The sequence below is a fragment of the Mauremys reevesii genome, unplaced genomic scaffold (assembly GCF_016161935.1).
Source record: "Mauremys reevesii isolate NIE-2019 unplaced genomic scaffold, ASM1616193v1 Contig88, whole genome shotgun sequence".
Lineage (NCBI taxonomy): Eukaryota > Metazoa > Chordata > Testudines > Geoemydidae > Mauremys > Mauremys reevesii.
In genome coordinates, this window is record NW_024100904.1 from 230,459 (window position 1) to 255,857 (window position 25,399).

Consider the following 25,399-nt stretch of genomic DNA (forward strand, 5'->3'; position numbering starts at 1 on the left):
ATTTAACGTTTTCATTAAAGACCTTGGCACAAAAAGAAGAGTGTACTAATGAAATCAAGAGATGACACAGAGTTGAGAGGTATTGCCAGCATGGAGGAGAACCGGAATATCATACGAATAGAGCTGGACGACCTTGAAATCTGGAGTATTAGAAATGGGATGAAATTCAGTAGTGCAAAGTGCAAGGTCATTCACATAGGGATTAACAGCAATATTAATCCCCAATTTCTCCAAATTGACTAATAATTTCCCTTGTGGAACTGTATCAAATGTCACTGCAATCCAGAGAGAGGAGATCTACTGCATTTCCTGTCTCTAAAAGATGAGTTATCAGTTATCTTCTCAAAGAAAAGGAAGGTTGGTCTGGCACGATCTACCTTTTGTAAAACCATGTCATCTTTTATCCTTATTACCCTGAACCTCTATGCCCCTAATTATTTTCTCCTTCCAAATTTGTTTGAAGACCTAGCATACAATTGAGGTCAAATTAGTCATAGGGTCTGACCCCTGAGTTTTTGGATTCATTAAAAATCCTTGCTGGTGGGCTTGCAACTTCACATACCAGTTCCTTTAATATTCTTGGATGGAGATTATCCAGGCCCCCCAGTTTGGTCCTATTAAGTTGTTTGAGTTTGACTTCCACCTCAGATGTGGTAATTTCTACTTCCTTATCCTCGTTCCCATTAGCCAGCCTGCCACAAGCCCAAAACTCCCAATTCCCTTTAATAAGATCGGAGGCAAAATATTTGTTTAGGCATTTGCCCATGCCTAGATTATCTTCAATCTCCACACACCCTCCGTGTCGGGCAGTCCCTTTGTGTTTATATGGCTATAGAACCCTTTACTGTTGGTTTTAATTCCCTTTGCAAGGTCCAGCTCTGCTTGGCTCTCAGCAGTTCTCACTTTTCCCTGCACCTTCTGACCTCCAAGAGGTGGCTTTTCTTCCTGATCCATCCCATCTTCCATTCCTTGTAGGATTTCTGCTGTCTCCTAATCACCTGTGTGAGACACTTGTTCATCCAGCCTGGCCATAGCGCTTCCTAGGAAGGATTTCCCCTTGCTTGGGATACAGGCTTCAGAGAGCTTCTGCAACTTTGACAAAGTAATTCCAAGCCATTCTCCGGCCTTCCTCCCATTCCTTCTGCATGAAACTCCTCTTGTCTTTTGTTCTCCCTTGCGATCTACTGCAAGTCATCCTCTGTCCTCCCGGGGCTCCGAACTCTGGGTATGTACATTGACTCTTCCCCTCTTCTTGTAGGACTAGCTGCTCTTCTCTTCTCCCTGGCCCTCCCACCTTCTGCTACTCCCTGCTGCAGCCTTCTTCACTTTCCAACTCAGCAAACCTGTTCCTGAGCTCTACTTCTCCTTCTCTAGCTGGTCTTTTCCTCTGCCTGGTTCTCATCATCACGTTTCCACTGGCCACTTTACTCAACCAGCAGTCTCCCCTCCACGTTCTCCAGTCCAGCTTGGATCTGCCAGTCTTGAGTTTTCCCCTCAGCCTCCTCTCGCCTTCCCTCCATCATTCGCTCGAATCCCCTTCAAAACTCAACCATAGTTTCCACCTCCATCTCCAAACCTCAGCTCTTCTCTTCCATCAGCTCTATCAGGCGGCGCATCATACAAACAAGCTCTTTTCAGGTAGATGCACCAGGAACATGTACATCCCGCAGCTTCCACATCCGGTCATCTTCACTGTCTCTTCCATTGCTTGGGTCACTACCACTGCTGCCTCTGTGTCTGTCACACCCTTTCTGCCTAAGCGCCTGCCAAGGAGAAAGGAAACCCCACCGAACACAAAAACAGAACGTCACCCCCCAAAAAAACTCTCCTTACAATCGCGCATGCTAACTTGACCATCGTTAGCATTAGAAAGTTTGTGCTAGTATCAAACCAGTAGGGCAAGATCTTACAGCTCCATTCGAACTCCCTGGAGTAGGAGATTTATTTGGAGGGACAGACTGGAAACGTGGTCGATATTCTGCTGAAATGTGGAGGTGCCCCCCCAACCCCCCCAGTCGAGCCAGCTGGCCTGTATGGAAGCTGGCAAACGTTGGGCTTGGAGCTGCAGCTGAACTTACATAGAAGTGTCACAGCAATGAGGGACATGGTCAGGGCCAGACCCAGGAGGAGAAGGACAGGAATGACGATGCTCCGCGCCCTGTGCCGCCAAGGGACAGATGTCTCGGGAGGATTTCCTTGAAGGAGAAGAAGAAACATATCCATGGAAAGTTACAGCTCAAATGCCACTGACCGAGGAAACTCCACCCCCAAATCCAATACCTGCTCAGCCTCCTAGTCCCTGACTGTGGTTAACAGCAACAGCGGAATGAGGTCAAATAAGGTCAGAACCGACCAGAAATCGAATGTGAAAAGCGACCCTCCCTAAATCAGGAGTGACTCTAGTGCCAGGCAGGTGTCCTGTGAGAGAGATCTGGGAGCAGGATTTCCCCCCTGCCTAAGCAATTCTTGAGAGGGAAGTTCAGGGCTTGTGCAGTCCATGCCCAAAGGAGTATTTTTAAGTGAGGAAAGGAACCTGAAACAACTTATGAAATATGAACTCAACGAGGCAGTGAAATGAGGGGAAATGATTCTGTGCAGGAGAAAAGTGGGGCTGACAGCAGCAGTGTGCTCAGAAGGGCCTTTCTACAGCATCCCTGTCTGATAACCCATCCCGGGATGCTGGGCTCCTCCTGCAAGGCAGCCAAGGGGCGAATCACAGGGCAAAGCCTGAAGACTGTGTCTCCCCTGCACATTAAAGGGAGAAGACTAGAGCTGCATTCGAGCCAGGATCTATGTGTAGACAGAAGTAAGGGTGCTCGGTGTGCTCTGGATTTGGTCTCCCCAAGGTGAACGGCAGCTGCTTGGAGACGCAAGACTGTCAGATTCTCCTCTCCCTGAAAGTCTCAGCCTGCCCCAACCCCTCCCTGTCTGATCTGGGCCTCAGCCATTAGCTCGCGCCGCTCCCCCATGGGGTGTGGGTCCTGGAACCAGCAGACAACACTCAGATGCCCAGATAATCCCCTTACATTGCAGAAGTGGCTTCTCTCACGCTAACCAAAGGGTGAATCTGCCTCTCACTAATGTACTGAGTTTGCAGTTCTCAGCCTTTCCTGAAACAGATTCTGGGAGGAGCCTCTCTGTCACCCAGCGCAGGCTACATTCCCCTTGTGTTTTCCTTTGTCGTTGCAGAGAGCCTAGCTGAGCTTGGTGCGGAGCTGCAGCTGCCTACGGCCACACCCTCCACTTCCGTCAGTCCCGTCTCCCTGCCTGTCTCCTGACCCTTCCTGGGCGTCTTTCATGTGTTCAAATCCAGAACAGCTGCCACACGGCATCTGGATTGCACTGAAACCAAAGGGGATAAACAACCCCCGGAGCAGGCCTCTGTTCAGCTGACACCTGCCCAACCAAACACAAGAACATAAGAACGGCCAGACTGGGTCAGACCAAAGGTCCATCTAGCCCAGTGTCCTGTCTGCCGACAGTGACCAGTGCGAGGTGCCCCAGAGGGAATGAACAGAACAGTGAATCATCAAGTGATCCAGCCCCTGTCGCCCATTCCCAGCTTCTGGCAAACAGAGGCTAGAGACACCATCCCTGCCCAGCCTGGCTAATAGCCATTGATGGACCAGTCCTCCATGAGCTTATCTAGGTCTTTTTTGAACCCAGCTAGAATTCCTGGGAGAGGCTGACGGTGGCAGTGAGCTGGGGAGGGGGAGCCTGGCTGGCTTTTATGGCCAGCCCGGCTTTTATGGCCAGCCCATGGCAATGCGCTGCCCGGCAGGAGGCTGGGATGCTGGGCAGGGACTCCCATCTCTCCCCCTGTGCCCTTCTCCCACTGGGGACTGGCAGGGTAGAGAACGCACTGGGAAGCACTGACCGAGCACCCTCGCCCACTGCCCGTGGTGCTGTCTGGTCAGCACAAGGCTGAGCTCTGGGGACCTGGTCAGTGGAGCAAGCAATCGCTGCCCAGGACGCTCATGCAGACACCACAAAGCCAAGGAGAGGCCAGTGGGAGTCCAGCCTCTTGTGTTTACCTTTTGGGAGGGGAGCAGTTTCTGCCAACTCCATGTTCTCATAGATATTCTCCCTCGACATTTTCCTGCCTTCGCGCTGAGCCGAGCCCCTGATCACTGGCCTGTGGGTCCTTTCTGTAGCTTGCTGGGTTAGAGCCTCCCTCTGACAGCAGCCTGGCACAGAAATAGAAATGGGAAGTGGTGCCTGGTGGTGAGAGCCACCCTGTTACCAACTGGGCCATGTGTGGTCAGCGCTAGTGGTGGAAGCGAGATTTCAGCCAATGGGCTAGAGCTGTGTCCAGTGTGGGCAGCCTCCGGGAAATGGGCCCAGGGTCAGACGCCAAATGGCAGAGCCAGGGTGGGGGGCACAGAGGCAGAGCCCGGGATCAGTACCAGCGAGACAGACGCCCAAGCCAGAAGTGGGGACCAAGCAGTGAGTGAGGCAGGGGCAGGGCTGGGCATCAAACCGGACGTCTGAAGCCGAAGGGGAGCAGGGGCTGGAGCAGAGCAGGAGCAGGGCCTGGCAGCCGGCCGGAGCAGGGTCTGGACAAAGAGGAAGCACAGCTGCAGCAGCAAGATCCACATTGAGTAGCCACTGATCTCAGCTGGGTGCCAGGCTTCTAAGCAGGCTGGTGAGAGTCGGCCAGCAGCTGTCCCCGCTGGTCTGGTCCCTGACAAGACCTGGCAATAGGGACTCCCGGTTTCTATTCCTTGCTCTGCTCCTGACTCACTGGGAGACCGTGGGCAAGTTACCTGACCTGTCTGTGCCTCCGTTTCCCCCCCCCCCATTTACCATTCTAAGGAAATAGGAGGGGGGATCAGAGGGATCAGGGCTTTGGTAAGGGCCTACAGAGCCTTTCACCTCAAGGCAGACGGGTAAAGCCAGCCAAAGTTGCCACGTCTCACGAGATAAATATGCGACCCTGCCCTTCAAAAACAAGCCCAACCCCCCAAACCAAGCAGGTCGGTCAGAGGTGACATGAGCTGCCCCGGGGCTGGCCAGCCGCCCCCGGGTTCCTGGTCCCAACTTCCACCCCCGGCCAGCGTCCCCTGTTGTTCTCCTCTGTGACGGAGCGGTTCTGGCGGGACCCAACTGAGAGTGCCAAATCAGGACCAATTGCTTAAACAGGGCAGTTACAGCCCTAGGCTGGGGTTTTTCCACCTCTAAGGCAAACCAAACCAGCCAGACAAAAAGGACTTTGGTCTCACCCCACTGGCTAACCACAAGTCACACAAGCAATTTCCTTAGACACTCCAGTCTCCCAGTATCACCACCAGTGCACTCGTCCTGGGGATAAATGGTTATGAAAACCAACACCCCAATAAAAGAAAAAGGTTCTCTCGATCCCAAAAGACCAAGCCCCAGACCCAGGTCAATATACACATCAGATCTTGCCCACAAATCACGCTGTTGCCAATCCTTTAGAATCTAAAATCTAAAGGTTTATTTACAAAGGGAAAAAGGTAGAGAAGAGAGGTAGAATTGGTTAAATGGAATCAATTACATACAGTAATGGCAAAGTTCTTAGTTCAGGCTTGCAGCAGTGATGGAGTAAACTGCAGGTTCAATTTAAGTCTCTGGAATACATCCCCCACTGGGATGGGTCAGTCAGTCCCTTGAGTAGAGCTTCAGTTTGTAGCAAAGTCCCTCCAGAGGTCAGAAGCAGGATTGAAGACAAGATGGAGATGAGGCATTAGCCTTATATAGACTTTTCCAGGTGTAAGAATCCCTTTGTCTTCACTGTGGAAAATTACAGCAAAATGGAGCCTGGAGTCACATGGGCCAGTCCCTGCATACTTTGCTGAGTCACAAGGCGTGTCTGCCTTCTCTCCATGGGTCAATTGTAGCCGATGGCCCTTAATGGGCCATCAAGCCAGCTAGGCAGGGCTAACATCAGCTTGTCTGGGATCTTTCCCAGAAGCAGAGCATAATACAAAATACAGCCAGTACAGAGCCAATACTTATAACTTCGACTACAAAATGATACACAGACATACAGACAGCATAATCATAACCAGCAACCCAGAACCTGGTCTTAGACACCTTATATGACCACCTTCACTTAAGATTTGGTGCCACTACAGGACCTTGGTTGCAACCCATGTTCTATATGGTCCCAATTTATATCAATAACGTCACAAGAGCCTTTCACCTCAAGGCAGACGGGTAAAAGCCAGCCAAAGTTGCCACGTCTCATGAGATAAATATGCGACCCTGCCCTTCAAAAACAAGCCCAACCCCCCAAAACAAGCAGGTCGGTCAGAGGTGACATGAGCTGCCCTGGGGCTGGCCAGCCGTCCCCGGGTTCCTGGTCCCAACTTCCACCCCCGGCCAGCGTCCCCTATTGTTCTCCTCCGACAGCCCTGAACCCCCGCCCTCTCGGGAACCCTGGGGGAGGGGCAGGAGGTGAGCTGAGGAAGGGCGGGAAGCAGGGGAGGAAGGATGGGGGTGGAGGAGAGATGGTTGGAGGAAGCAGGGGTGGAGGAGAGGCGGGGATAGGGAAGGAGGAAGGAAGTGGAGGGGTGGATGGGGAAGGAGGAGTGGAGAGGTGGTTGTTTGAGGAAGGAGCAGGCAGGGCGTGGAGGGGATGGATGGGTTGATGGGGAAGGAAGGGGCAGGGGGAGGGGAGGGGAGGGGAGGGGAGAGACGGTTGGATGGAGAAGTAGGGAGTGGAGGTGGGAGGCGGTTGAATGGGGAAGGAGGGGGAGGGGAGGGGAGTGGATTGGAGGGCAGAGGCGGGTGGATGGGGGAAGGAGGCGTGAGGGAAGCGGATGACAGCGCTCTGTCGGCAGTGCCTGGCCATAGGTGCTGGATCTAGGGGGCTGCCGCACCCCCTGGCTGGAGGCGGTTTCCATCACATGCAGGGTTACAGTTCGGTTCAGTGGCTCTCAGCACCCCACTATTCACATTGTTCCAGCCCCCTGGGCCCAGCCTTTCATGGCCCCCTCTTGTGGGTGGGGCTCTGGTGAGAGCGTAAAGGCATCATCCCCGTGCACAGCGCGTGCTGTTGGCTGTCGGAGGTCGTGCAGCGGAGGGGCTGGGCCTGAGGAAGCCTGGGCCCTCTCCCCTCCTGGGATACCCCCAGCTCCGCCCCAGCCATGGCATCCTGCTCTGTGTCCTGGCCCACTTGTGTTGTGGGGCCTCCAGCATCATCCCACTGAAGCACGGTGAGGGGCAGGCTGGGGGCTGTGTGGGGCCAGGCCTGTGTCCTGCTCCTTGTCTCCGGACCATGCCCCCTCCCCCCTGACCGTGGCGCCCTGGTCAGTCACCCACATCGCCCGTCCCGAAGGCCGGCCCTATCCTGGGGCATCCACGACTGTCCAAACCTGCATCTTTTTCCTATGTGTGACCATCCACGGGTGGGAGTTCTGCTGTCCAAAGAGACAGACTCTGCTCACTGCTCCGGTGGTAACATGGGATGAGAGGGGGCACGTGTGGAATCAAAGGTTAGCGTGTTACACAAGCACTCCTGGTGAGTACAAGCAGCACTGGTACAAGCAGCCAAATGGGCACACGCCCAGCGATACACAACGTTGGTGGCTGAACGCCGACATGACTTTGTAGCGTGACACGGCCTCGGTCGCCATCTCTGGGGCAGTACAGGAGGTTTCGAGGAAGGACAAGCAGCGTTGCAGGTTCCACATTCACCAGGAGCTGAGCCGGTCAGAGCTCAGGGGGAAGGTTACAAACATGGGAGCTAGAGACCGTCCTGGGGGCCTGGTGACTGATCCATGTGGGACCAAGGGCTGTGTCTGCTGTGAAGGCTGCATCCCAGTTCCTGAGCCACCTTGGAAACAGGCCCCTGATTCCCCATCTCACTGAACAACGAGGAGATGCTTGTCTGTTAGCTGTGGGATGGGTGTAACCCCACGGAGATGACCGAGATTCCTGGGGCTCTGTCTGCTGGCAGCTCATGGGGAGCCAAGGCAAACTCAGAGTCTGCCCGGCAATGACTCGGGAGTGAGATGCCCTCCCAGGGAACTGTGGAGAGGGGAGAAGCCATTTTGAGTCAGTCTGGAGCCAGTCAGGGCAAGGGCAGGACTGTCTGTGTGGGGAGCTGGGGAGTCCCAGGTCTGCAGGCAGGTTCCCCCTGAGAACTGGCCTCAAGGGACCGCACAGCAGATCCCTCAGCTGGGTTTTCCTTCTCCACTGATGATTCCCCGTTTGTAGAGTTTTCCCCAGCCAGGCGGAATTCACCCTCCAGCTCCCTAGGTGAGACCAGTCCCCACATGCTCAGCTCTGCTCTGGCTGCGAGTCCAGGGCTGCTGCCTGCTGGGGGTGTGTCTGGGCACTGGGCTAGGAGACGACAGTTTGGAGTTTAGTGTAGTTGTGTAACCTGCACCTTGAGCCCTGCACCCCTTTGTGGGGAGGGGAAATCATGGGACCGACGCAGCCTGACTCCTGCCTGAGGAGGATCCCGGCCAGCAGAGACCAGCCCCTCTGCAGTGACCGAGGAGTCCAGAGTCAGCTCTGAATCTGAGGATCATTAATGGAGTTTGTGAGGGCACCATCTGTTAGTTAATCAGTCAGGGAATTTGTTTTGGGAACCCCCTGCTCCCTGAACTGTGTCCTCAAGCCAGGGAGTGACGGTTTGGGGATTTTATAACCTGCTGCTTATTAAACCTGTGGAGGGACTTACCACCTCCTCCCACTTGTGAGTCCTTGGGGCTGTACTGAACCCAGCCAGCCACACGGCTAAACCACTGCAGAGAAGAGATCGTGGTCATAGGTCATCAAAGGCCCCAACAAGGTACACGTACCAATGGGACACTAATCGTATATTTGCTGCATCAGGTCCCGTGACTGGGGAAAGTCACGGGTATTAGCAGTGTTTTACCCTGTTACGGTATGTTTGTCTCCTGTTTAATACAATTACTGTACTGAATACATAGTATGTGTTTGTGTTATTTCTTGGGAGTCTCCAACGATCTGGCAAGTAAGTGGGAGTTCCCCTGTGTTAAGAATTTTCTGCCCAAGCTGCCCTGGTGACCCTGCCAGGAAGGAGCGAGGGGGGTGGAGGCACCGCCAAATAAATTCCTAGGGAAAACTAGAGAAGATTCACCCTGCTGAGGGGGTGGCGGGATCCAGAAGAACCCAGACCTGTCCATCAACTCCTGTAAGCCAACTGGCATTAAAGAAGGTAACCGGGTGGAGCGGGGGCGCTACATATACATCAGAAGCTAGAAATTGTAGGGCACAAGAAGAGGTACGGTGCAGTCCCCTTACTCCCTGCAGAAAGCCTTGGCATCTGGGCTGCAGCCCTCTCTCCCAGCTTCTGCCCTGCCTGCACATTCCAGTGCTTCCTGCCCTGGCCAGAGTCTCGCCACCTGCCTTCCGCTTATTGGCAACTGCCAGGTACTAGCAATGTTGTGCTGGTGGCTGAGGAGGGGCGAATAAGCATAATCTACTTGTAACCCTTCTGCCGGGCTGAAACAATAGCAGCAAGGGCCGGGTTCAATACATAGGGGTCCCTTCCCCACAACATAATGCAAAACCAGCTCAAGCCCCCACCCAGTGACCTGGGAAAATCTTATACACACCCCTGGGTGCCTCGAGGAGACAATAGTTCCCCTCTCGCAAGCACAGAGTCTTGATGTAGCAGAAAAGGTTTAATAACATGAGAAACAACAAGCATTAAATTGGGAAAATACCTCAGCTAGAGTTCATAGGTGAAACCGTGAGCAAAGACCCACCCCAGCAAATTGGGCTGTGTCCTTTTCTCTGGGCCCTTGAGTCCAGCAACCCCCAAATCACCCACAGTCCCAAAAGTCCCACAATCCAAAAGTCTCTGTCCTGGGTCAGTGCAGCCCCAGAGTTCAAGAGTCTCTCTGCAGAGGTTCCCCCCCCCCAGCCTGGGTAGAAAGGGGCACCTTACGTGGTTCGGGGCCAACTGCCCTGCCTCTTCATGGGGTTCTGCTTCCACTAGTCATCCCCGCAAACAGCTCAGCTCCGCTTGCTCTGTGGGCTGCTCCGCTCTGCCAGCTGCTCTGGTCCACCAGCTGTCCTGTGATCCACTCCAGCCGTCCTCGCGAGCTGCTTGGCTCCACTCACCCAGTGGCTGCACAAACTGCTCCACTCTGCTCTGCCAGCTGCTCTGCTCCACAGTATTGCTTCAGGCTCTCCCACTCATTAGCACAGTACTTAGTGCTCTCAGCTCAGCAAGTCCAGCTCGTCAATGAGTCCAGCTCGTCAGTGATTCCAGCTCACAGTAGGAGAGCCCCACTGCCAGTGAGTTCAGGTCAGTAACCTGTATCCAGACTCTTAAGGGAATCAAACATTAACTCTGACATTCCACAGTGGAGAGAGGCATAGGTGGAACTGGTGCTTCTGGCTCACACAAAGAGCCTGCACCACCCAGTACAGATATCTGTCCCCAGCCTCTCTCCCTTGACTGGGTTTGGAACCCATGTCCCTTGTCTAGCAAGTGCTATTTAGTTGATAATGAAACCCTCTATCATAAGACAGTTTTGTAGTTCCTCATTTACTTAATCGGGGTGACAACATTTTATTGCTCCTGCCCCAATAACAACGAAATTGGGGCTCCCACAGCTGTGAAAATAACCATCCCAGGCTGCTGTGCGGTATGCTAAGTGCCAATGCAAATAACTAAAATGCTAATGCGAATACTCGAAACTTCTTTCTGCACTCCCCATAATTTACCACCAGATGTCAGAGTAGAGCTCATCCTGACTCTGCTTACATCCTCCCCCCAGCCGAGAATTTGTCGTCCCGACAAATCACGTTCCCTACTATACCAACTTACTGGTTCCCTCCAAAGGGCCTCAGATAGCCCACTTTAGCTTTCACAAACCTGTGTGCTAAATGTATTGGCTCCTCACTAATCACCCCAGGTGCATCGTAAGTTAACCGTTTCACTGGTCTTATTACCCTGTCTCGCCTATTGAGAATCTCTGTTGCTGTGGTAGGGGGGACATCCTCTGGAGTGACAGATGGGGAAGTTTCCCGTGAGTTCCCCTCGGATACCGGCATAGGCCCCTGCATTTCTAGTTCTAACAGTGGAGGGTCGAAGGTGCTTGGGACATCTTCCATCTCTATGTCGCCACTGTCCAATAATCTGTGTAAGTCATCACACGGGGGTTCCACCAGTGGCTCAGGGATGTCAGGAATGGGCCTAAATACTTCTGCCATGGGGTTTAGGGCGGAAGAGGAGGTGCTCTGTTTTGATTCAGCTGATCGAAACTGAAGTCTTGTCTTCATCCTAGGATACACCCTGGTTGTGTCTTCCTCCTCAGACTCACTCTCAGATGTGCTGAGTAGGGGTAGGTTAGCTGCAGGGGGCTGGCTGTCCACGTTGGAAGGTGGCTTTGGTACGGCACCTTCGTTCGGCCCAGTTGCCCTGTTGTGGCCTATCTCATAAGGGCTGCCCACCAATTCCCCCACCGGGAGCAAAAGGTTTCTATGCACAGTCTTTGTCTGCCCTGGACCCTCTTCAGGTTTGATTTTGTAGACCGGCAGGTCTCTAGCTTTTCCATCACCAAGTCCGGTATTGCCTTCCATCTGTCAGCTATCTTGTGTTTGCCAGCAATACCCAAATTTCGCAGCAGGACTCTGTCCCCTGGCTGGAGCTCTTGCAGACGTACCCTAGCATCATATCGATGTTTGTTGCGGTCTGCGTTCTTCCGAGCTGCAGATGTAACTAAGTGGTAAGCATCCCGCAGCTTTTCTCATAGTTGGGATACATATTGCTGATGAGTTTCGTAGCTATCTCCATCCTCTGATACACCAAAGCACAGGTCTATGGGTAATCTTGGTTCTCGCCCAAACATCAAGAAATACGGGGTGAATCCCGTAGCGTCGTTCTTTGTGGCGTTGTAGGCGTGCACCAGAAATGCAACATGTTGGCTCCAGGTTGCTTTCTGTTCTGGCCAAAGTCCCCAACATATCTAATAGGGTTCGGTTGAACCTCTCTGGCTGAGGATCACCTTGCGGGTGATAAGGCGTTGTCCTCGACTTTTTAATTCCTGCTATCCTTAGCACCGCCTTTAGAAGGTGACTTTCAAAGTCCCGCCCCTGATCTGAGTGTATCCGGGCTGGGAATCCATAAAATGAGAAATATTTTTCCCACAGTACTTGAGCGACAGTAGTGGCCTTCTGATCACGTGTGGGATATGCCTGCGCATATCGCGTATAAGGGTCGGTCACGACTAGAATGTTCCCAATATTCCTCTTGTCTACTTCTAAGGACAAGAAATCAATGCAAACCAGCTCCAGAGGTTTGTTGCTGGTGATGTTTTTCAGATATGCAGCCCTTGTTGGCAGAGTTTTCCTTTGAACACATTGAGTGCAGGTCTCACATTTTCTGCGAACATCTTCGGCCATCCGGGGCCAATAGAACCTACTGCAAATAAGTTCCAGGGTCCTCTCCATTCCTAAATGTCCAATGTCATCATGCAGGGCCCTCATAGCCAGGGCTCTGTACTCTTTTGGCAGCACTAGTTGGGTCCGTTGTTTTTGTAAAGGATCTGTGATCACACGGGGTAGCACTCCCTGAATCAGTTTTAGTTTGGTCCATTCTCTCAATAGCAGCTTACCTTCTGGGTTGGACAGGACAACCGCAGCTGGGCTTCGCCCCTCCCTTTTGGCAAGTAGTGTATCAAGGATGTCAGTATCTTGCAGCTGGGCTTCCTGCCAGTCAGCCACATTGAGCACGGGCAAGGGAGATTGGTCCAATGCAATATAGTTCACTGAAGCAGAAGGCACGCCTTCAGGGGGAAGGCCCAAAGCTTCAGCAACACATCCATGAAGGCTCTCATGGGCCTCCAGCTCTCTGCGACTCACGCTGCAAATAGCTCTCACTCCATCTGTGGGTATCACAGCAACTTCAGGTGTCTGTGGATGTCTGGACAATTCATCTGCATCTACATTGCTTCTCCCGGATCGGTATTGAATGCTGAACTCATAGCTAGCCAAGGCAGCCACCCATCTCTGCCCTGTAGCATCCAACTTAGCACTTGTTAGCACATAAGTCAGTGGGTTGTTGTCTGTCCACACCTGGAACTGAGCACCATACAAGTAGTCTCGAAATTTCTCAGTGATGGCCCATTTCAAAGCCAAGAATTCCAGCTTGTGGATGGGATAGCGAGTTTCACTGTCAGACAGTCCTCGGCTGGCAAAGGCTACAGGTTTGTGGTTGCCTCCCTCTTCCTGATACAGTACTGCTCCCAGACCCTCCAAACTGGCATCAGTATGCAGGATAAATGGTTTGCTTGGATCAGCAAAGACTAGGATGGGAGCATGAGTTAGGCGAGTAATGATTTCCCGAAAAGCCCTCTCACATCTCTCATCCCACCGTGGCCCAAATGGTTCAAAGGGGCCATAGTGTCTCTGCACAGGAGGCTTTGGAGGCCTCCTCTTATTCCGGGTCTTAGATTTGTACTTGTTGCACTGGTATCCCCTGGTGAGATCATTCAGAGGTTTTACAATTGTGGCATAGTTCTTCACAAATCTGCGGTAGTAGCCACTAAATCCAAGAAAGGTCTTGAGTTCTCTGTAGTTAGTGGGACGTGGCCAGGAGTGAGTGCTTCTATTTTATCGGGATCAGTACTCACGCCCTCTTGGGACACGATGTGACCGACATACTTTACTGAGGTTTGGCAGAACTGGCATTTGTCAATTGAAAGCTTCAAACCATATGCCTCCAACCTATCGAGCACTTTAAGAAGTCTTTCTTCATGTTCCTCCAAGGTTCTTCCAAACACAATCAGGTCGTCCAAGTAAACTAACACTTGCAGTAAATTCATGTCTCCACAACTTTCTCCATAAGTCGTTGAAATGTGGCAGGGGCCCCAGAAATCCCTTGCGGCATGCGTTCAAACTGGTAGAACCCTAACGGGAAGATGAAGGCTGTCTTCTCCTTATCCTCTTCTCCCAGAGGATCTGGTAGTATCCACCCCGAAGATCCAACACAGAGAACCACTGGCTACCTAGCAAACAGTCCAAGGCATCTTGTACTCGAGGCATGGTGTATTGATCAACTGTAGTGCGCCTGTTTAGGGTGCGATAGTCAATAAACATCCGGATTTTTCCACTTTTTTACGAACGACCACAATGGGTGAAGCATAGGGGCTTCGGGACTCTGTAATGATACCAGCCGCGATCAGCTCTTCAAGATGATGGCGTACGTCTTCCATCTCAGAGAGGGCAATCCTCCTAGACCGCTCCCTGAAGGGTCGGGGATCTTGTAGCCTGATGTGGTGTTCCACTTCTTTGGCACATCCCACGTCCCACTCATGTAGTGAGAACACCTTGGATCTCTCACAAAGCTTTTTCCTAAGGCGATCTTTCCACTCCTCAGACAGTGGTGAGTCCCCGAAGTCAAACTTTGCAGGATCTATCATTGGAACTTCAGCTTCACGCTGGGGTCTCACAATGCTTTCAGGCTCAAAGATGTCTGCAATCTTCTGCCCTGGTTTTACAAACACATCACGGCGTGTTTCATTAGCAACCAGGATAGTCACCTCCTCCTGGGCTTCAGCAGGTAGGGTTATGACTCCACTGAGAACCAGCACTCCCTCTGGGAGCCCTCCCTCGGTTGGCTGCTCGGCCACAGCTAATGTTCCCTTACTACCTTTTAGGCAGGTACTCCTGACAATCACCTCCTTTTCTGACATTGCTGGCACCACCAAAGGGACCAGGCCTGCATACCTCAGTGCTCCTACTGGCAAATCAGGCATCACTTTTCTTGTGTCCTCAATTTTCCTGTAGGCCGTGGCACAGTGTGTGTGTATCACCAAGGTATTCAGATATTGGTCTCCTGCTTGCTGTCTGCAGTAATCGGCAAGGATCCTAAAGAGGCTAGAGTTGGTCCCTATTAGCACAGACACATCAGAGGCTCCTTTGGGGTCAGGGCATATTAAAGCAGCAGTGTCCACCTCCTGTCTTACCCCAGCAATCTCTTCTGGGAATTCCAGGTGCACTATGACATACCCTTGGTAGGGGTATTCATCCATGCTGAGGCCACACAGACCAATGCCAGTCAGTGGCTGTATAGGCAGGTGCCTAAGCATCTGTTGGTAGAATGACTGAAATATAATAGTCACTTGAGATCCAGTGTCAAGCACGGCTTTACACTCCACCCCTTCAATCCTCACCATGACCTCTGCTCGCGGACCTATCAGTCCTGCAGGGATCCCAGCTGGACGGTCTCTTTTGGGGGAATCTTCAAATCCTGTAGGTCTAGGTGGTCTCCGTCCCCAGACCTTCTGGCAGATACTGGGTCTCTCCCAACTGCTCCTCAGCTTTTCATACACTAAGGAGGGGTTCTCTTCCTTATGGCAGTTAGCAGCACTGTGCCCCTCCTGGCCACACCGGTAGCAAAAGTATTACCCTTTCCTGCTTCGCCGGAGTGGGACAGTGGCTCTAGGTACTGACTTCTCCATTGCCACAGTCTGAGGCTCCTTATTCCTGGAAACCTTAGCTCGGTCAATGATGATTTGCAGCTCAGCTATCCGTTTCGTCAGGACCTGCATTTGTTGGGCAAGTTCCTCTGTGGTGCTCACCATCAGTACACTGGCCATTTGCAGTGGCGTTGTGCTGCCTGGTTCCAATGTTTGGGCTTCCCAACACTCGCTGGCAGCCTGCCTTTCTTCCTCTTCCCTGACCTCCTTTATCAGCTGGGAGTAACTTGGGGGATGATCCTGCCATTCTCTTAGTCGGAGATGAAGTAGGATCGGGTTCTGATACTGAGTCCCTCTTACAACTTGAGCCAGTCTGGTCTGATCCATCTGTTCAGCAGTCACTGCTCCCCTCATAACAGCTCTCTGAAGCAGTCTCTCCAGCCTCTGTATATAGGCTGAAGTTTTCTCACCCCTTTGCTGTCGGGAATCAAGGAATTTACAGTAACTGTCTTCAGGGCTCTCTACACTCCCAAAGGTATTATCAAGGGCCTTTAGGCAGTCCTGCACACTAACCCCAGGGTCAATTAGCTTCAGGGTGCGAATTACATCTAGTGCTGGGCCACTAAGGCTCTCTATTAGACATCTTTGCATTTCTACATCGGGTACGGCCCACTCCCGCAGCATTTCAGTGGTATGCTCCAACCAGGGTTCAAACTCCTCTTCCCCATCAAATAATCTTAACTTACGACACGAGTTTGACGTAGCATAAGCCAGCACAATCTTTTCTAATATGTGCCCCAGTGCTTTTGCCCAATCATAGGCTGCGGCTGCCACCCCTGAGCTAGAGGCTGCAGGACTGGGGCCCATCAGACCCGACATATTAGCCATTACACAAACAGTAATTTCCTCAAAATATAAACACAATTATTTCCCAATACAGTGGAACACTCAACACGTGCTTGCGAGGGGTACTGACCCAGGCATCCCGGACGAGCCCCCAAAAATGTAACCCTTCTGCCGGGCCGAAACGACAGCAGCAAGGGCCGGGTTCAATACGTAGGGGTCCCTTATCCACAACATAATGCAAAACCAGCTCAAGCCCCCACCCAGTGACCTAGGAAAATCTTACACACACCCCTGGGTGCCTCGAAGAGGCAATACTTCCCCTCTCACAAGCACAGAGTCTTGGTGTAGCAGAAAAGGTTTAATTACATGACAAACAACAAGCATTAAATTGGGAAAATACCTCAGCTAGAGTTCATAGGTCAAACTGTGAGCAAAGACCCACTCCAGCAAATTGGGCCATGTCCTTCTCTCGGGGCCCTTGAGTCCAGCAATCCCCAAATCACCCACAGTCCCAAAAGTCCCACAATCCAAAAGTCTCTGTCCCGGGTCAGTGCAGCCCCAGAGTTCAAGAGTCTCTCTGCAGAGGTCCCCCCCCCCAGCCTGGGTAGAAAGGGGCACCTTACGTGGTCCGGGGCCAACTGCCCTGCCTCTTCGTGGGGTTCTGCTTCCACTAGTCATCCCCGCAAACAGCTCAGCTCCGCTTGCTCTGTGGGCTGCTCCGCTCTGCCAGCTGCTCTGGTCCACCAGCTGTCCTGTGATCCACTCCAGCCGTCCTCACGAGCTGCTTGGCTCCACTCACCCAGTGGCTGCACAAACTGCTCCACTCCGCTCTGCCAGCTGCTCTGCTCCACAGTATTGCTTCAGGCTCTCCCACTCATTAGCACAGTACTCAGTACTCTCAGCTCAGCAAGTCCAGCTCTTCAGTGATTCCAGCTCATTGTAGGGGAGCCCCAGTGCCAGTGAATTCAGCTCAGTAACCTGTATCTAGACTCTTAAGAGAATCAAACATTAACTCTGACATTCCCCAGTGGAGAGAGGCACAGGTGGAACTGGTGCTTCTGGCTCACACAAAGAGGCTGCACCACCCAGTACAGATCTCTGTCCCCAGCCTCTCTTCTTTCAATGGGTATTGGAACCCATGTCCCTTGTCTAGCAAGTGCTATTTAGTTGATAATGAAACCCTCTATCATAAGACAGTTTTGTAGTTCCTCATTTACTTAATCAGGGTGACAACATTTCGTTCCTCCTGCCCCAATAACAACGAAATTGGGGGTCCCACAGCTGTGAAAATAACCATCCCATGCTGCTTTGCGGTATGCTAAGTGGGGTGGGAGTGCCCATGCAAATAACAAATGCCAATGCAAACACTCGAAACTTCTTCCTGCACTCCCCATAATTTACCACCAGATGTCAGGGTAGAGCTCATCCTGACTCTGCTTACAAATTATTTAGCAGTTTCTCTTTGAAGTCTGGTCCTGAAGGTTTTTTTGCTGCAGGATGGCCACCTTATGATCTGCTATGGTGTGGCCAGGGGGATTGAAGTGTCTCCTACAGGTTTTTGTATATTGCCATTCCTGATATCTGACTTGTGTCCATTTATCCTTTTCCGAAGGGACTGTCCAGTTTGGCCAATGTACATAGCAGAGGGGCATTGCTGGCATATGATGGCATATATTACATTGGTGGATGTGCAGGTGAATGAACTGGCGATGTTGTGGCTGATCTGGTTGGTCCTGTGCTGGTGTCGCTGGTGTAGATATGTGGGCAGAGTTGGCATCGAGGTTTGTTGCATGGATTGGTTCCTGAGTTAGAGTTACTATGGTGCGGTGTGCAGTTACTGGTGAGAATATGCTTCAGGTTGGAGGTTGTCTGTGGACGAGGACTGGCCTGCCACCCAAGGCCTGTGAAAGTGTGGGATCATTGTCCAGGATGGGTTGTAGATCCCTGATGATGCGCTGGAGGGGTTTGAGCTGGGGACTGTATGTGATGGCCAGTGGAGTCCTGTTGGTTTCTTTCTTGGGTTTGTCTTGCAGTAGGAGGCTTCTGGGTACACGTCTGGCTCTGTTGATTTGTTTCCTTATTTCCTCGTGCGGGTATCGTAGTTTTGAGAACGTTTGGTGAAGATCTTGTAGGTGTTGGTCTCTGTCTGAGGGGTTGGAGCAGATACGGTTGTACCTCAGGGCTTGGCTGTAGACCAGGGGTCGGCAACCCACAGCACACGTGCCGAACACGGCACACAAGCAGATTTTGAGGGGCACGCAGCTGCCTGCCGCTATCTCGGCCCCCCGTCCCACTCAGCCCCCCCGCCCACCGCTCTCCCCTGTGGGGGCAGGAGGCAGAAGCTTGGTCCTGCGGCAGCCAAGCTTCCCCCTCCCCCACATCTTCCCCCAGCGTGGTGCTTTCCTGCCCCCCCCCATCCCTGTGCCAATGAGCTGATGGCCCTAGCGAAGGGGAGGGGGAAGAGCGGCAGCGTGTACACAGCTCCGTAGGGACGCAGCCTGGGGGAAGGGGGTGGAACAGGGCACCTCCCTTCCAGCCCCCTGCCATGAGCCGCTCTGGGCAGGGGGCTGGGAGCACCCCCACGAGCCGAGCCTGTAGAATTTGGTATTGGAGAGTTGTCTGGCAGCCTCCTTCTGGTAGACTCCTGAGGGTCACAACGACAGTCTGGACCTATACATAGAATGCTTCTGCCGACATGCACAGGCAGAAATTGTGGAAAAACAACATTGCTTGCCTCATAACCTAAGTCGTGCAGAACGCAATGCCATCCACAGCCTCAGAAATAACCCTGACATGATAATCAAAGAGGCTGATAACGGAGGTGCTGTTGTCATCATGAACAGGTCTGACTACCAGAAGTGAAGAAAATCATTATTTATTGGGTGATTGTGAAACAATAACTCCATGATCCAAGGATGTTATTCAGTGACAGACCTGGAAACATACAAATTACAGAGCCAGCCACACTGAGTGGCATAAGGGCAGCTGTTGCTGCCACAGCCGGAAATATCACAGCAAGACAAAGCGTCCCTGCGATGCACATCCCATGCGGCCCCCTCCAGTGCCCAGGGCGCCTCATCGGCAGGTGGCTGGGAAATATTCTAGCTCGAAAATTAAGGTGGCTTTCTGAGGTGCTGGGACCTGCATGTCAGATCCCAGCTGGTCCATGGGCCTGCTTACAAATCCACCTGAAAGGCTCAGTGCAGTTGATATCATTCCACAAATTCCGGTTGATTGGATTGATGTGAACACAGTCTTCTCTGCCTCCAATCCCCTGATCCCAGTTGTCTGGCTGATTCTCCGCCCAGAACCTACGGATCAGAGTGTTAATGTCTCAGTGGAGAACCACAGCCAATTCCTGAGCTCAGTTCTGCTCTGTGGACTCTGTTGTTGGCAGGGGACCAAGACACCCAGCAATGACGCGGTGAAGCGATGCACCCCCCTGGCCACCCCTCAGAGTTCTCCACAGCTCTTGTGGCCATGGTGACGAAGGGCTTCTGATGGCCGGGGGTAGCACCTGCCCTGCGCCTGACAGGCCAGCAAAGAGCCAAAGTCAGTGTGTGGCTCCAAACGCTGAGCAGCAGCAACTCGGATCTCAGTGCCCAGAACCAGAGCAGGTGGCACAGCACGTCCCAGGCACCCCCGAGATGGGAACGCAGGAACGGCAAGAGAGGGCAGCGGGGGTCAGTCATTAACTGCTCCCTGGCCCTGCTTATGGGACCCGCCCACAGCCCTCTGAGGTCACTGCACCGACTGCAGCTGGCTCCGGCCATGGCCCCGGCCCCAAAGCTTCCCCGTGCCCAGCCTGACCTAGGGGAGAGCGCAGCGCAATCCCAAGGAGAGCGGGAACCTGCCGCTCACTCCAGACTCCCCTGGCTGCACTGAGTCGACTTGGGGCCAGACCCTCAGCTGGTGTAAATCCCTGTGGTTCATTCAAGTCAATGCCGAGTTACCCCAGGGGAGGCTCTGGCCTGGGTCTCAGTGGGCACTGAACACACACTCCGGGTTGAGGCTCCTGCTCTAAGCAAAGGGGCATTAGCAGAAATTCCTGAGAGGATTCACTGCTGTTGTGGCAGCGCCCGGGGGCCTCCCTCAGGATCAGGCCCGCTGTGCCGGGTGCTGCATAGACACCAGGGGCCGTACAGACGCTGCCTGAAAGAGCTTGTGACCAAAAGTGTAATAAATAATCACGTCTCTCAAGCTTTACTCACCCCCTGCTTGCGTCTGCTCTGTATTCTGTGCCATCCACCCAGCGCCAGCTGCCTTCTGTCTCCCGGTCGGTGAGTCCAATCCAGTGATCTTGTCCCTTGGTCTCCTTGGAGATAAACTCCTGCAGAACACAGTTTGCAGCATGTGCAGGTCACCCAAGAGAGGCTGCAGGATGCAGCCGCAGCTGCCTGGGCTGAACAGATTTTGGGGGAGAGGAAAGGGCGTCTGGTGGTGTGAGCAGGGCACTGGGCAGCGGGAGACGCGGTGTCCTGCCTCCAACGCTGACAGTGACTAGCTGGGAGACCCTGAGGGAGCCCTGGAGCAGCTCTGTCTGCATCTGCATCTGTATCTGCCTGGGGCTAACAGCACCGACCTGTCTCAGAACACTCCCCCCACGGCCCCCTCAGAGCTGGGCTGTGGCAGGTACTGACGGGCACCTCAGAGTTCACACCAGCCCCCTGCCCTTGCAGGAGGCAAAGCTCGGAGCAGAGAACTGGGTGCAAAGTCTGGCCCTGCCGGAGGGTGGGATTTTCCTCCTCTGAAAGTGCCGCAGAGGCCTGGGGCGAGGGCTGCAGTGGGCACGTGGGGAGCGAGGATTCTCTGAGAGGTGCATGGCCCCTTGCACACAAGCCTTCCAGATACAGGCTTCTAGATTGTCCAGCAGGAGCTCAGGACTGGGGAGAGGGATCAAAGGGGTCCTCACTGGGAAAGGCCATTGGGTTTGCAGGAAATGCTACATGGGAAGAAGGGGAAATCAGAAATGAGCCTGATCCCAAATCCCCCTCCCCCGGCACCCCAGACTCTGGGAAGTCCAGATCCTGGCTCTGTTCCTCTGCCGCATCTCTACTGATGGGTGAATCCCTTGAGTCAGGTTCCAAGGCTTGGCATCCTCTCCGATGGTTTCCAACCTCAGCTGCCACCTTCCACCTCCTTCTGGTGTGAAACAAGGCACTGACCCATTATCCAAGCCCCTAGGAGGTTCCTGCACTCACCTGTTCCGCCTGGGAGGAGACAGAGGTCAGGTGCGAGTCCTGAGACACACAGAACCGCTCGGCCTCGTCCCACAACTTCCTTTCTTGTGAAAAGTAATAGAGGTTCCCACTGTAAAACCTCCAGCCCCTGGAGAGCTTTGTCAGCATGTCACCTAGGAGCAGAGACTGAGGTGAGACGCCCGGGCTAAAGTCACAGGGACACACGCAGGGAGCTCAGGGTTTCTAGTGCTGCATTTCCCCTGCCCTTCAGCTGCCCCCAGCCCAGGGAGCTTCTGAATCCTGATTCTCCAGCATCACAATAAGTAGCTTTTGTGGCCACATGATGGATCCCAAAGAGCGCTGCAGAAAGCAGACACCACGGGGTCACTCCCCCAGCACTGAAATACAGCTGCATCTGGGCTGGAGCATGGCCGCTGGTCCCAGTGCAGAGCAGCACGGCTGTAATGGGAAAGGGGAGACTCACTGTGCAGCTGAGCTGGCAGGGGGAATTCAGGAGGGGGAATGTAGCTGCTCGAGGTGGAACATCCCCTGGTTCTGCATCAAACATTTTCATTGATCATAAGTGGTGAAGGTCTCAGGTATTTGCACTTTGGCACCTCCCCCAACACCCTGCCAGGGGCACTGGCTCAGGGATGGTTCTGAAAGTAACGCCCCATAGGCTGAAATGCCAGGGTCACTTTCTGCCTGTGACCTGACGGGTTTGGAGCATCTAAGAAGAGCTCCCATTAGGCTAACGAGGCCTAGGGTGTAATTTAACTCCACACCAATCACCACAGTGTGGGCCCAGGTGCAGCCACCAGTGATTTTTAATGGAAGAGAACTCGGTGCTGGAGAAAGTCGCTGTGTTGTCAGCCTGGGAGCCTGAAATCCTCCATTCATCCTCAGCACCAACAGAAACGGCACCAGCCAGCACTGCAGCTAGTACTTACTGCAGTGACCTTGCACTGCTACTCGCGCTGCACTGACATTGTCCAGCCAGATCTGGATTTCTCCATATGCTGCACTGAAGTGGTCCAGACGGATCTGGATTTCTCCATACTCTGCACTGACATTACCCAGCTGGGCTTTCAGCAGCCGGACTCCTGCCTGCGCTTCATCCAATAGCTGCAGACCTAGAAGAAAGTCACAGCGACGTCAGTGGAGATGCAGAACACTTGATTATCAGCACGTGCAGTAGAGCAGCACCTGCCGGCCCCTGTGTGCCAGGCGCTGAACGGACAGGAGGGGACAGTCCCTGCTCTCAACAGCTCACAGTCAAAATAGACGCGAGGTGGGAGAAATAAAGGATGATTTTCCTGCAGGGGAACTGAGGTGCAGGGAGAGGTACCCAAGATCACACAGGAAGTTTGCAGCAGAGCTGGGAATTGACCCCAGCTCTCCTGAATTCTAGCCCTGTCCCCCCAATCTCCCCAGCCACCTCTTCCCAATCGCTCCCCCCTTGTGAGCTGTGAGCTGGTCCCCTGCAGCATGGGGCAGAGCTGGGGCTGCAAGAACATCCATGGCCCCGAGCCCTGGCCCCGGGCTCCAGGCCGGGATTTTGAACAGCCCAGCGTTCAGGCGAGTTCTGTGCCGGGGTTTAGTTCAGGCCCATTTTCTGACTGGACACTGAATAACCTGATCCATGGACGGGTTTGTATGTGCAGCCCTGTGCCAGACAGACAGACAGTTGTGAGACGTGGCCACAAGGGGGCGCTCTGCCTCCAGCAATGGGACTGTGGCAGGTACCCAAATTATTGGAGCTGCACAGGGAGGGCTCAGGGACTGGGGGGAGGGGGCCACCCGTCCCTGGGAACAGAGCCTCCGCTGGCAGAGGAAGGTGCAGAGCAGCAGCTCGTTAGACAGGGGACGAGACCACCTGGCAGGGAAGTCTATGGAGGGGAGCAGGAGGATGCCAGGCACCCACCATCCCTATAGGCAGGAGAGTGCTCAGCTTCCAGGCCAAGGGAGGGGAACTGACCCTGATGCCTGGTCCTGCAACTTACTGTCCGATCCTTTTGCTGATGCGTCCGAGGCGTTGTCAGGCTGCAGAGAGACTTGGAGCTTCTGCACCGCTTCTTCAACCGCTTGCAGCTTGCTCTGTGCCCGGAGATCTAGAAATCACACGTCTGCAGGTCAGCGACTGAACCGAACTGCGGCTGGAGACCAGCCACGCCCAGAGAAGGAACATGCTCCGAGCGCGAGGCTGTTCTCTATGACGTCTTTTATTTTAATCTTGGACAGCTTCCCTCCCGAGGAGGGACACCGGCACAGCCAAGGCCCCGTTCGGGGCTCTCTCCTGGTGTATGTTACACCGTCTTAACGTAGGGCGTCAGCTCCTTGGAGCAGGGAGCTACAAACTCCAGGATAACAGATTGAGATTAAATCTCAGGACAAACTTCCTGACTGTGAGACCAGCAGGACGATGGAACAGACACCTCAGGGGATCGTGGAAGCTACTTCACGGGAGATTTTCAAAAGGAGGCCGGAGCCGTCTGTCTGGGATGGGTCAGACACAACAAATCCTGCATCTTGCCATGGGTTAGAGTAGATGCCTCTGCGGTCCCTTCTCACCCGATGGTTCTGTGATTCTATGATCTCATTTTTCTGTGTGGTTGTGCAGCACCTAGCGCTATGGAAAGCAGGACCTGGGTGCAGCTTCTAGGCACTGTGGCCGGCCAAGTACTTATTAACAACCCTGACAGCTCCGCTCCTGTTGTGTCTCACGGGCCTGTCTGCTAACTGGAGGCCCAGACCCTTAGAGGTGTTCAGGCCCCAAACTCCCAGTGATTTCTATGGAAACCAGGAGCCCAAATGCCTTTGAGGATCTGGGCTTGCAGACTAATGGCCAGCTGCTCAGATGGTGTCAATCTGACTTCAGAGGAGCTACTTCGATTTACACCTGCAGAGCATCTGTCCCTAAAAATCAGCCTTCACTCCCCTTAGTGCTGCAGGGCCAACACAGCGATGCCCCAGGGAGCCAGCTTCTCTTCCAGCTTGTGCATCATCAACAGACCTGTGATCTAAGTGCTGCCTGTGGAATCTTTCCCACTATCCATCATACGTCTCTGGCTCCTTTCATGGCAGGATCTGAGCACCTCACAATCTTGAATACAGGGCCGGCTCTAGGCACCAGCAAAACAAGCAGGTGCTTGGGGCAGCACATTTGCAGAGGGTGGCATTCGAGCCATCCTTTCTTCTTTTTTTTAAACTCACGTCCTCCCCTCTCACAACCCTGCAGAAGCAGTGCCACGGAGCAGCTTGGGATCCAGCATGGGAGCTGAGAATCCACGGGACCCTGGGAGCTGTAGTTCCTTGCCTAGCTCCCTGTCAATAGAGTCAGCCCTGGAGCAGGGAAAGAACTACATTTCCCAGCAATCCCTTGGTCGCTGTCAACAGGAAAGGGAGGGGTAGGGAGTTAGGTAGCTGAGCCGTGCTGTAGCTTGCTGTGAGTCGAGAGCTGCTAGAAGGGGTGGCAGTGTGAATGGGGAACAAGTGTGCCCAAGGAGTAGAAGGCTTTGCCCCAGATATCCCCTTCAGAAGACTTCCCCAGACTGGATTGGGATACTGGTGTGACCTCACCTGGCAGCCCCCAAAGAAGGAATTAGGTGGACTAAATGTACAGTGCCCCTCTCTATCTGAAGCCTAGCAAGGGAGATATGTGGATCCCACTAGAATTAAAAATGAAAAGTAAGGGAGGGGAGGCTCTGGACCTGGTCAGCTTTAGATACAGTACCAGGCACGTAGGAGGATTTTCACTTCTGAGCCATGGAAGCAGAAATTGACTTTCACTTTCTAGATTTATCCAATATTCAGAAAGGGAATCTAGCACCTGCCTTCCAGATTTGAACACCCTCAAAATTCATGAGTGCTCAAGCTCAATTTGGGCAGCTGTTACTTCATTTCTCCCAAATCAAATATACTGATCCACTATAATTTGCTGTAGAAAAAGTAGGATAAAATTGAGCAAGAAATGCTTCCCAGTGGTTTTTAGGACTGAAATTG

General features: G+C 53.2%; 1 protein-coding gene across 1 annotated transcript in view; it reads right to left on the reverse strand.

The window, feature by feature from the left end:
* The window catches only part of LOC120394990 (C-type lectin domain family 4 member F-like), a 31,547-nt gene extending 8,043 nt beyond the window's left edge, over positions 1-23,504 (reverse strand). Inside the window, exons 1-4 of the mRNA XM_039519166.1 lie at positions 23,401-23,504; positions 22,348-22,530; positions 21,419-21,570; positions 20,429-20,547 (exon numbers count right to left, since the gene is read on the reverse strand). Of these exons, the coding sequence (XP_039375100.1) occupies positions 20,429-20,547; positions 21,419-21,565 (266 nt within the window). The 5' untranslated portion in view covers positions 21,566-21,570; positions 22,348-22,530; positions 23,401-23,504. The remainder of the gene's footprint in view (positions 1-20,428; positions 20,548-21,418; positions 21,571-22,347; positions 22,531-23,400) is intronic.
* Between the last annotated feature and the right edge of the window lie 1,895 nt (positions 23,505-25,399).